Source organism: Cnephaeus nilssonii (assembly GCF_951640355.1).
Source record: "Cnephaeus nilssonii genome assembly, chromosome: 1".
NCBI classification, from domain to species: domain Eukaryota; kingdom Metazoa; phylum Chordata; class Mammalia; order Chiroptera; family Vespertilionidae; genus Cnephaeus; species Cnephaeus nilssonii.
Genome location: NC_137072.1, coordinates 57,386,388 through 57,399,248, shown reverse-complemented (window position 1 = coordinate 57,399,248; position 12,861 = coordinate 57,386,388). Strand labels below are relative to the sequence as shown.

At 39.4% G+C, this 12,861-nt stretch overlaps 1 protein-coding gene across 2 annotated transcripts in view; it reads left to right on the top strand.

The window, feature by feature from the left end:
• Window positions 1-7,532: 7,532 nt before the first annotated feature.
• The window catches only part of GRID2 (glutamate ionotropic receptor delta type subunit 2), a gene marked incomplete at its 3' end in the record, with an annotated part of 1,404,804 nt that continues 1,399,475 nt past the window's right edge, over window positions 7,533-12,861 (top strand). The window contains exons 1-2 of one of the 2 annotated variants that reach the window (XM_079766350.1): window positions 7,533-7,630; window positions 8,312-8,678. In XM_079766350.1, coding sequence (XP_079622476.1) covers window positions 8,591-8,678 — 88 coding nt within the window. In that variant the 5' untranslated portion in view covers window positions 7,533-7,630; window positions 8,312-8,590. Of the gene's footprint in view, window positions 7,631-8,175; window positions 8,679-12,861 lie in introns of those variants that run through there. The other variant, XM_079766351.1, reaches the window with a different exon arrangement.

Below are 12,861 nucleotides of genomic sequence, written 5' to 3'. Positions count from 1 at the left end.
AATAATTGGCCTTATTTCTTAACTCTTTGGTATAATTCATCATCTGCTTCTGAGTTTTTCTTTGTGACGAGGTCAAATTAGTAATTCAACTTCCTGTAATAGATATGAGCTATGTAGGTGACCTAATATTTAAGTGAACTTTGTAAGTTTTTTTCTTTTAAGGTATTTTTCCATTGTATGGATTTTCTTTTTTTTTAATTGATTAAGGTATTACATATGTGTCCTTATATTCCCATTGCCTCCCCCCTCCCCCATTCATGCCTCATCCCCCTGGTGTCTGTGTCCATTGGTTATGCTTATATGCATGCATACAAGTCCTTTGGCTGATCTCTCTCCCTTACCCCCACCCTCCCCTACCTTCCCTCTAAGGTTTGAGCATCTGATCGATGCTTCTCTTTCTCTGGATCTGTTTTTGTCCATCAGTTTATGTTGTTCATTGTAATCCACAAATGAGTGAGATCATGTGATATTTATCTTTCTCTGACTGACTTAATTTGCTTAGCATAACGCTCTCCAGCTCCATCTATGCTGCTGCAAATGGTAGGAATTCCTTCCTTTTTACAGCAGTATAGTATTCCATTGTGTAGATGTACCACAGTTTTCTAATCCACTCATCTGCTGATGGGCACTTAGGCTGTTTCCAAATCTCAGCTATTGTAAATTGTGCCGCTATGAACATAGGGGTGCATATATCCTTTCTGATTGGTGTTTCTAGTTTCTTGGGAATATATCTATGTATTTTCAAATCAAATTTTTGCCACTCTTTGGAACTTAGTTTACTTTGTTGATGACTGAATGATACATTTTCCTTCATCATAGAAGTGCAAAACAGATATAAGAAATTTCTATTTATAGCAAAAAATGGAATCTCTTCCCAGATATGGTATACTGGCCTACTGGTATGCAATTGGCTAATATCAACATCCATAAAGAAAAGCAGAGGTGGAATCAACAAAAAGTTTTTAGTTTAGGGAAATAAAAAATGGATTGCAACAGTATAACAAAGGATGCTTGTTCTGTTTATTAAAAAAGGGAACTGATGATTATATAAATTTGAGATAGTTTGGGTTAAATACAGGTTAATAATTTGTTTCCTAGGGGACTTCTCCATGTTTTTATTATGTTAATGTGTACTATTAGTCTCTAAGAGAAGAAAAATCTGTCTAGCACTTTGCAATCTGATGTGGCCACTAAATCTCTTTCTTTCCAGAACAAAGTAATCTGCAATACTCAAGTAGGAAATGCTAATTCAGAAATTTCCAGTGGCTTAAGGCATTTTAAAATTTTAAAATTGTATCATATTTTCACAAATTTGATCTTGTTGTATCTGATTCTTTATAGCTCAACTCTATCTTGATGGAATTTTTAAAATATGATATAGCAGCAAAGTGTAAAAGAAATTATGAAACAATTAAAGTGTTGACAATATAATTAATTTTATTAGCAAACTTTAGATAAATTCTATCAGATTTAATATAAAATTTAGGTTTCCCCCCTCTGCATTATCTCAAGTAAAATAAACCATAGTGGAACTATGTCAAGTTAAATTTGTGCAGAGATTAATATTGGACTTCTAATGCTGAGATAATTTTTATTGTCATTGTCCAAAGAACTCTTGTAAAACATCTTCTATTTTTTCTGCACCAACCAGATAATCTCATAAACATATCACTTGATACCTCAGTAATCTATTTTGAAGTGAGTCAAGATGCTCTTGCCCTATACTGTATGAATAATATTTCCCAATATTTAACATTTTTCATTTTATCTTTTCATTCATTTATTCATAATGTTAAACACCAACTTGCAGGACCAATGAGAAATAAATAATTCACTGTATTTGAGACTACACTGATTATTTATCCTTCCTAGTAAGAAGTGAAATTAAATGTTTATAGAGTTTTATTACTACTTTGAAAATCCTTTAAAGCCAAGGAGTATTTGTGTAAATGATTTTTTCTCTTTATTTAAACTTCCCCCATGATATCTGCTGCTATAAAATACATCTTCAACTAAGCACTTAAGCACACTTTGTATCTGAGTTACTCATGTGCCTAGAGAAAGGTATTAAAAAAAAAACAGTTAATTCCAGAATTAAAATTGTTAATCGCAGGAAGATAATAAAATCTGATCTTTAAGGGTTAAATTATAATTGAAATTCACTATTATTTGGCATTATGCCTTTCTTTTTGCTTTTGACCTGTTACACATTTGCCTTAAGTGATAATGCCATGCTAGAAGAATCAATCCCATCATTGTTAGACAATTTTAACATTCCATGGCCAAGTGCAATTCCTTAACTCAAGATATATGAAATACTTGAGAAACAGAATAGTTAAATTAACCTCATTTTTGAAGTTGTAAAATTTAAAATTTGAATCACATAATAATGTCCCAGCATTCAAATTACCCTTTACCATAGGATTGAGTGGCATATTATTAAAAAATGTTCTAGTAATACTTAATTCCTAAGTAACTGATGAATTCAGTGATGTGAATAAAGCAAATATTGTAAGACTGTGATAATAGGTAGTTATTATTCCTATGTGAAAGTTTCAGAAGAAATAAAACTTCAGAATATAAAGTTGTCTAAAATAAATCACTTAAAATATTGTTTGCTTAAATATAGTCATTGGATTCATATGGGATAATAATACTCTGGTAAACTGTTAAGTATTGAGACATGTAAAAAGTAAGCTGATTAAATCTACATCAAGCATGGCTGCCATCTTGTGGGGACAGGATATAATGTAGTGAGGGGCCAATCTCAACAAAGTGTCCCTGTTGGGTTACAAGAAATGATCTGACCTCCATTTACCAATTGCTTGATATTTATTAATATTCTCCCTAAAATTCCATATCAACATCCAGGCAGAGGAGATAAAAGGTCTGAACAAAAAGATGAACAGAATTATATATATATATAACTGAAATTTTGATCCCAAAAGTTCAGTATCGTGGCTAATGTATGTACAGTGAAAAAACTTTGAAATTCAAAGTTTTCACTTGCATTAATTCTAATAATAGATGAACTTGGTAAAGTGCTCATAGTTAAACAAAATCAATATAGTTGCAGAAGTTGGTTAGACTTTGTATTTAGAAGAAAGCATGGTATCTGCAGCCTTACATGTTTAGGAGAAGCTCTGAAAGGAAGGAAGGATTTAGGAGTAATGTGGAAGGGAAGAAATAAGGAAGATACCACCTATCTGAAAAGATTTTCACTATTGTCACAGTTAAAATAGTTTGATAGAGTAGAAAGTGGTGAGTCAGTACAAGGTTGACCCAGAAAAGAAAGAAATTAAAAAGGACAGGCTATACCCAATGTGAATATGTTACATAGGGATATGTGATTTAATGATTTTCTTGAAGCATATATACAAATAAAAAAAAAAGTGTTTTGCAAGTTCCAATCTTTCAACAAACATCAGTACAACTTTTGAGACTCAGTTTCCCATTGTTTTCTAGAAAACCAGACATTACATAAGAGAGGCCCTAAAGTACCAGTTTGTTCTTACTTTCTGTGATCTGCTAAGTATAAAATGTGTTCTTTTAGCCCATAAAAGAAAAAGAATTTATATTTTTAACTTTTGCAAATGTACATCTCAATTATAATTTTACAGCCATAATTTGTTATTGTCTGCATATATATATATATATGTGGTCCGTCATTGTCCTCTTATAGTTTCCTTTCATATTCATGTTCAAGTTGTAATGCACTTAGAATCTTTTGTGTGGCTAACCATATTTATGATACTAATGATACAATTACCCCAAGTCCTCACTTAACTTTGTCAATAGATTTTGGAAACTGGGACTTTAAGAAATGACATATAAGGATTTTGCCATGGGCTACTTGATATAAACAAGAGTTTAGTTCCTATGGCATATTTCTGGTCACAAAAACATCTCCAAACTTCTAAATAAGATCCTAAAAACTAATATTAAACCTTGAAATAAATGTGAGCTATAATACATTTAAGAAAGAATAATAAAAATAAATAAGATACGTAATTATTTCCCAAATTGCTTATTCCAGTTCAGGGTTGAGGTTGACAAGAATCTATTCTGGCAGGTTAGTCATACCCACACTCACACTCATTGACACTGGGACAATTTAGATATGTCAATTCATGTAATGTGCACATCTTTGGGAGATGAAAGGAAAGCAGAGTACCTGGAGAGAACCTACTTGGACATGGACATGCAAACTAATACAGAGAGTGGCCATGTCTGGAGCTGATTTCCCGCCTCCCTCCTCCCCCCACCCCATCAATGTTATAATGAAACGATGTTACACAAAACCGCATTGTTGCAGGACCTGCTGTATAGTGAATTAAAAGTACTGTGTTAAATGCATTAGATTCTATTTTCCCCCTATATTCTTTTCAAAGCTAACTTTCTCCCCTAATTTTCATATGGGCTGTCTCATAAATTAACTGATTTTTATACTGAAAGTAAATCTCTGAATCATTGAATATTATTAAAGAATCCTTTAAAATTAACTAATACAAGTTGACTTATGACTTTTATAATATTCAGTGAGAAGATGATATTTAAAGTTCAGGCATTAGTTTTTTTTTTAGTTTTTTAAAAGTGAAAGTGAAAGAATTATATGTTCCAAGGATTTCCATTAGATTGTTTCTTTATACAAAGTACATTGTACATGATTAAAAGAGCCTGCATGTGTATGTCCCTTCAAAAATCCAAATTAATATTTCCCCCAAATTTGTTTTTCTGTAAAATTAATAATTATGTTTTATACCTTAAAACTGCTCATATGATCTACCATTTCTTCAAATTATTGATGTGCATATCATAACTAATGCCTGAATGAAGTGATAGTCTTCACATAGGAGGAATAAATTCATGAATTGTGGTTCACTTACATTTTAATTTCAAAAAATTAATCATTGGATGTGAAACTTGAATGAATGAAGGCTGTTTTTCCCAAAATGTTAGACTGTCAAAAAGTTTTGAATTTCATTGCAGCGAGCCAGATTCAGCAACCATTTCCACGTGATAATGTTTGACTTACAGCTAAGCAGCCTTAATTAGACTAATAAGATAGCCTTCATAAAAATGCCTCTATGAAAGTGCATCCAGTAAACTTGTTATTCTTTTCCCTCTGGAACTTAACATCTAACTTACACATTAAAAACTTTGTAGCTAACTAATATTATATCATAAGATGCAATTTTCTAAAATAGCGGAAAATATAGTTAACACATAATTTGTTAAAATGTGTTTAAACCTATATTCCATACAAAAACTATTAATTAGCTCTCATTGGGTACAGAAATTATTTGGACATTGAAATGATTGATTGATATTCTTAAAATGCAAATCAATAAGCCACTGCTTTAATTTTGTATTAACTTTCTTGTGTTACTTTTGGAAATCTGTATCTCATGGTTCATGATGCCTTAAGGTATTTTGTGATGTGTCACTCAGATTCATTTACACATTTGAGTGTTGTAACAGTGGTTCTGAACTATAGCTTCACATTAGAGTTATGTAAAACATATTGGCCAGGCCCCCAAACCCAGTATTTTGATTAAATTAACTTGAAGTGATTTTTGTGAAAAGCTTCTCAGGTTATTCCAAAGTGAAGCTATCTTTGAGAACCACTAAATGGGAGGATTGGGGAATAACGAAAATGTTTTGCTTGTAATATGCTAGAACAGATTTCCAAGAGAGAAGATTGTCTGAATTGATTATATTTAGCTGAAGTTCTTCCTAGTTCTCTGACTCTAAGACATTATAGTGTTCTTTCCATGTTAATGATTATTTCATATTTTTTTCTTGATAGAACACATAGTGACTCATCAATTTTTAAAAAGGGCTTGTGAATAATATAATAGAATCAAGCTATGTGGAGATACATCCATTCTGTCAAAGATTCATTATCTGTACCAACAAAATATAATCCATGAAATTGCAATGGAACCCTTTGAAAAGTAAAATGACACCGACAACAATCTGAATACAACCAATACTGAGTCCAGGTGTACTAATGACAAAAAGAGATAAAGAAATGATCAAAACTGAGAGGCAGTAATCAATGATGTCTTCTTGGAAGCCCTGCTTTATGACAAATTCAGAAGGAAGTGATGCATTTCAAGTCCACAATGAAATTTCAGTCAACAAAGGGACTCTGTGTAAATGCCACAGTGAATAAAATGTGAATAAGCTATGGTCCTCACTGTAGAGGCCTTGATTATCTAATTCAGGAGGAGGTCCATGGAAAGTCTGAAACAAAGGTAGAACATGCTAGGAGAGCACAGCAGAGGATGGGTTTATGTCATATTACAACATTGTGTGCAACTTCATGGGCAAAAGGAATTTGAACTAAGTCTTGAAGTGTTGGAGGAGAGTGATTGGGAGGATGAATAAATGCCTTTCAACATTACTATTGACATAAATAACAATACGGACGCACAACATTTTCTGGGATGTTCAGGGAAATAATGCACAGGATGAATGAAAGAAGCATGTCACAGAGATAAGAACACTCGTGTTTGGAGAAACAATAGCTCAATTCTCCAGACTAGACTGAGAGAAGGACTCAAGTGAGAGAGCAAGAAGAAAAGAGGTTTCCCAAGGTTGAGGGTAAGGGAGGGCTCTGAAAGGTTGTTTGAGGAGTTTGACATCCATACATCCCAAGTAGCAATATTCCCAAAGGACTCCAAACATAACTGAAATAATAATAATAATAATAATAATAATAATAATAATAATGATGCCTGGTCTCAACTAGCCTCTTGGTTGTGTAAGTCTGAAATGAAGCCAGACTGGATATGTTAATCTTTAGAAGAAGGGAAGTCACAATCCTCAGGATTTTATTTCAAGGAACAAATTTGCAGAAAATTCTTTCATTCCAGGATTGGGATGCTGTCATTCAGTACTTTCTTTCTCAGCTCTTTCCATGGAGAAACAACAAATTTCCTTATTCTTAATTTATATAACTAATCTGTTATCAAGCTACTAAATGTAATATTTTGATCAAATGCTTCCCTGAAGCATGTATTTCAGTTTTATTTAATTATTATATCTTTTATTTCAAGATCTTTTTTTTTATCCTTTCTGTATCCCGAATTCCTAAAAAATACACTGGAGACAGAAAAAAAAAACCCACAAAAAACCCCACAAAGCCCACATTGTATAAAAGGTAATTAGCACGTCCTCTCCTTTTTATAACTTTATAATTGAAATCTCATTAAAAGCTTTCTAGGTCTCAGCTCCCTTAGTGACCAGGTGTCCCTAATTTGTTTTTAAACTAATGTGACTAATTCCAGGCAACGACTAGAAAAAGTCTAATACCTGTTGGAGAATAGCAATAGCAAGGTTAAATAAGTGGGGTGGCTTTTTAGGTTGCCTTTAACCTTGTTTTTTTTTTTTTTTCTTCTTGTTTTTTTTTTTTTAAGGCTTCAACGTCTTTTCTCTCAGAGTCCTGCCTTTTTTTTTCAGTCCCGGTTGAAGATTCCAAGGGAAATGAGAGCACTATTTTGTTTCTGCCTTGTATTGCAGATAGGGGGAGGAGGTGGTTATTAGAGAGAAGCTCTTCCTCTCTCGGTTTCCCCCTCTCTCCGCCTGACAGCACCGCTCTCTCGCAGGCTCGCCGGTTCTCTAGGTGATCCATTTCTAGGCAACGTGGGGCCGGGGCCGAAGCTGCCAGGCTCGCTCTTTCCTCGCTTCCTGCATCCCGCCCGGCGAACCGCTCCGAAAGCATCCTGCAGCCCGCGGCGGCTTCCCTCCGCCCGCCCGCCCGCCCGGCTGCTCGCGCCCAGCGCAACTCCCCCGCCAACCGCGCCCGAGCGATCCTGCCGCCCGGGCCCGCCTCGCCGCGCTCCGCTCCCCGCCTCGCGCAGGAAACGGATTTTCTCTGCATTACTATCTGCATTACCTTGAAGTTCACTTTTTCTACCCCTCTTGGAGAGGCTCCCCCCCCCCCATCCTCACCGCCAACCCCCCCCCCCCCCCCCATCCCTGCTTGGAACCTGGCAGCTCCGCTCGGAATCTCCCAATCTTTCCTTTCCACTTAGATTTTATTTTGGCAACGAAGACAAGTGATTCTCTGCGGGGCCGTGAGGGCCGGAGGGGGGGCCGTGCTTTTTGGTGGGGGAGGGGGAGGGGGACATCCGGCGTGAAGGGGGGTGGGTCCGTTGGAAGTTGCTGCGGAGCCGGGACGCAAGACCCGGGCCCGGCGCAGCGATGGGCAAGGTCTGAGCTCCAGCCTCTCCCCCTGCCCGAGTGCAGCCGGGGCTGGCTACATTTATTATTATTATTATTATTATTATTTTTTAAAAAAAAGCCAAACTGCAAACAACTCTGGCGATGCCAAAATTCCCTTCCAAGTGACACGGCTTTGCGAAGGAGGATTCCTCAGGCTGAGCTCTTTCCTCCGATTCGCCCTGCCTTCCTCGGCGACTGATTAAAGGCTTTGCTCCGGCAGTAGGAATTTAGGGGGGAAAAAAAAAAAAAAAAAGCTGTGCCAAACTCCACCGTGACCTCCCAACTCTTTGGACTGCGTGTCGGTTTCCATCATCGTGCAAAGAAAACCCGCCGTGAAAGAAACCCGGCAGCGGAGGAGATGGAAGTTTTCCCCTGGTTCTTGGTTTTGTCCGTGTGGTGGTCTCGAACCTGGGACGCAGGGAGCGCGGATTCGATCATTCACATCGGTAAGTGAGGGCAGGTGCTGCCCGGGGGTACTGCTCACCGCTTCGGTTCGCCAGTGCGTTTTCCCCGGGGCGGCCCCCGCTCCGCCCGGCGTGTGGCTGGCTGCTCGGCGGCGGCCGCGGCCACAGACCCTTCCTCCCTCGCGCTCGGTCCGTTTCCCGGGAGGGTGTGCAGGGTGCGCGACCCCGGGCTGGTGCCGTCGTGTGGCGGTGCATCGCGGAGTGTGGGCTGCACGCGTGGGGGGTGGGGGTCTCGAGTTTACCCCGGGGTGCGTGTGTGCCGGGGCGTGCGGGGTTTTCAGTGTCTGGGGAAGGGAAGTTGAATGAATGGACTGGACTCAATTTCCCCATCTTCTTCCCCGGATACACACTCGCTCTCTTTGGAAAGATGATCTCGGAGGGAGCCGGAGAGGTGTCACCTGTGAGGCGCAGAGAACTGGGGTGGGAGGTGGGGGGCGCTCCCTTCGGATCGAACAGGTGGTTTTGCAAACGTGAGCCGGCTGCCTTCGCCGCAGCGATGGGCTGCCGGAGGCGCCCGCCGCCGCCGCCGCCGCCTCTCCGCGTCCCCTCGGCTTTGCGGTACTCGCGCAGAGTCGCCGCGACGGTGGCGGGAGGGGCCGGGGGCGGTGTGGCGAGGACCGGGCTCCGCGCGCCTCGCTGCCTCGCTCGCGACCTCCGGGCCTGGCGCGGCGGCCAGCCCGGCCCCACGGCGCTCGCTCGGGCCGCTCGGGGAGCAAAGGCGCGCCGGGCACCTTCGTGGGCCGCCTGGCCGACACCTGCCTCGCCTCGCCGGCGACTCTCCGCTACGGCGCCGGGCCTAGAGCGGAGGCGCTCGGGCGGCCAGACTCCGGGAGAAGGACGCCGAGCCGAGGGGAGAGGCTCTTGGCCCCACCTAGAGGCGACCGGACTGGCCGAGGCGGCCGGGGGCGGGCGGGGGCTCCGCGTCATTATCATGCACGGCGCTCGCAGCTCCAGGCTCCAACTCTTCTCACTTGCTAATCCGTGAGAGCTGAGCGGAGAGGAGCTCGCGCAGCCTTTTCTGCGTTAATGCAATTTCCCTTTCGGAAATTCGCCTGTGCGGGCCAGCGAGATTCCTTTATTGGGCTGGAGAGAGGCCCCTCTTGGGGAATATTTCTGGGCACAGGACTTTTATCTGTCCGCACGGCGTGATGTTCTGCAAATTGAGGAGACAGATGGGTCGCAGCATCTCCCCTTTCAGTCCCCCTGCCCCTCCCCCGCGCAGCACACAGACACACACACTCTCCCTCTCCTCCCTCCACCTCCTTCTCTCTCTCCCTCTCCCTCCTTGGCTCTCCCTCTCCCTCTCTCTGGCTCCTGTAAGCCTTAACCTGCTGCAGGTGGCGGCTGTGCCTGCCCAAGCCAGGGTCTTCTATCATGTGCGTGCCCAAAGAGGCCGGCCCCTCAGCTCCAGGGGGCTCCCTCTCTCTGGGTCTCAGAGATTGTCTTTGTAAACATGTCTGCCATTCTCTGTTATTTATATCAATAGAACCGTATGTCTCTGTGCAAGGAGTAATGAGGTCAGAATTCAGAAAACCTTGCACTTAGGCATTAAGTAAATTAAACGCTAGATAGCTTGCCTGCTAGATCACCTTTTGCTTGGGGGCTAATAGTGCCCGTGGGTTGTGAACTTTTCAGGGAGAAATTATGGTCTTATGGAGGGGTTCAGTAATGTTTTGATGGAGTTCAGAAATGAACTGTGCTCCTCTTAAATAAATGACTTATATTTATGTCCAGTGTAAATGACTGCAACAGGAATGGAGATGTATATTATTGTACTTTTGCATTCATTTTATGATTAGGGGTTTCTGCCGTATGCTCTTTATCACTCAGGAGGGAAGGCTTGTGGATACATGCTTATTTTATTGCTTATTCTGTGGTCTACACAATAAATACTCTATTTGCAAACACCTACAGCTCTTGCTATCCTTTACCAGATGAATACTATTTTGCAATGCAGTCTGGGCTATTTGTTTCAAAATAGAACACAACTGTTGTATTTTTTTCTCCTTTCCATTCTGTTGTCTGTCAGTGTGACATGGCTTACTTATTTATAACTAGACCAAAAAAGTAACTGTGTACAAATGACAGATTTCTTTAGAAAGCTGGTTGTATGCATGAACTGTGCATGTCCTACTAAAAGAAATCGTTACTTCTTAGACAATTAATTGGACTTGAATGCAATTAGTACATTAGACAAGAGGATTAGCTTCTTTTATAGACTACCTAATAATGCCATGAAGCTAGCAAATTGATGATTGTTTCAAATGCTCCATATCTTTTACAATATAGTGAAAATGTTATCTCCTAAATTAAAAAAATGACAGAAGTGAGTAAGACTAATTTGTGTGCACTTCAGAGGTTAAAATTATCTCCCCCTTCCATCCCTACCCCAGGCTGACTATAATAAATTCAAAACTAAATGCTCATATATTAAAATTTTAAAGCACCTGTTACTATTCATTGGATCAGTTTACTTGCTTGGTTGGATAGGAAAAGAGAGTTAATTATGTTTAAGAGGTGACTGCTTTCATTTCATATTTAATCTGAGAAATATGCTTTGATATTTAATCTGAGAAATATGCGTATGGTAAATATATTATTTCAGGACTAAAGGGATGAAAGTGATGAAACAGGAGGGAAAGAATATTTCAACTCTAGAGATATAAGGAGATATGCAGAAATGAAAGGTTTCCACAGCCTCATGTGATGTGTTTAAGCAGAAAGTAGCTGTAATGTGTAGTTCAGGCAAGCTGGAAAGATAAAAGACACTGCTGCAATAGCTTCCTTTTGTTTGCCTGTATTTTTACCATCCTGTATGTATTTATTGAACACCTTCTACACATACTTCAGTGTGGGGCATATAGATTTAGTGTAAGACATCGCCTTGATCTCAGTGACTTTGTACTTTTAGTTTTCTTTTTAATTCAATTGAATGAATTGGTCAATAAAATTATATAGGTTTCAGGTGTACAATTCTATAATACATCATCTGTATATTGTATTGTGTGTTCATCACGCTAAGTCAAGTCTCCTTCCATCACCATTTAGCCCCTTTTTACCCTCTTTATCTCCCCTCCCCCCCCCCCTTTTCCTTCTGGTAACTACTGTTGTCTGTGTTTTTAACTTTTTTTTTCTCTAATCCCTTTTACCTTTTCCACCCATCCCTCAAACCCCTTCCCCTCTGACTCTGTATCTATGAGTCTGTTTCTTTTTTGTTTGTTAATGTTCATTAGATTCCACATATAAGTGGGATCATATGCTACTTGTCTTTTTCAAGACTAATTTGTATGCACTTCAGAGGTTAATATATTTCACTTAGCATAATACTCTCCAGGCCCATCCATGCTATTGCAAAAGGTAAGATTTCCTCTTTTTTATGGCTGAATAGTATTCCATTATAAGAGGTTCTTTAAATATTGAATCCTTTTGCTATTGAACCAAAATATATGTATGAAAACTCTCCCCATTCTTCTTTCTTTCTCATTGTTTTCTACTATTCATGCAGGTAGATTAATATAGTCAATTACATATTTTAAACTCTAACATGTTTTATTAAACACATTAGTTCACTACAATGATGAGGTATATTCTAATGATTAAATTAATTTTTGAAATGGAAATGTATTTATTGCAGTCAAAACGCATAATATCATTACTTTGTGTTTCTGTTAAAGCACATTTTAAAAAATTTTGATAATTATATACACTGTTTAATATTCATACACACAGACACAGTATGTAGAAATGGATCACCTCCATTGTGATCTTCTTCAGCCCCCACCCCAAAGAAAGGTCTTTTGACACATAAAAACTATGCAATTTTGAAATTATGCTTCTACTTTAAGGCTGTGCATTGATTGAGTAATTTCATCAGACCCACATTACTTGATTGCTTAGAAGTTTCCTAATGATCTGCATGCTGTAGGAAGAACCAAAATGTCGTGAGTGGAATGGCAATGATACTGTGTTTTATGAGGCTATTCAAAAGTCGCTCTGATTTATGTAGCTAGAAAGCTCCAAAGTCTTTGAGATTAGCCACGCCGAGTGCTATTTTCTTCATACATCAGTCGTCTCACACTCTTGACTCCCTTAACACAACAGGAGTTTAGAGCACTGCTTTAATTAAGCAGGGATTAGGTGGCATTTCCAGCCAACTGCACAGTTT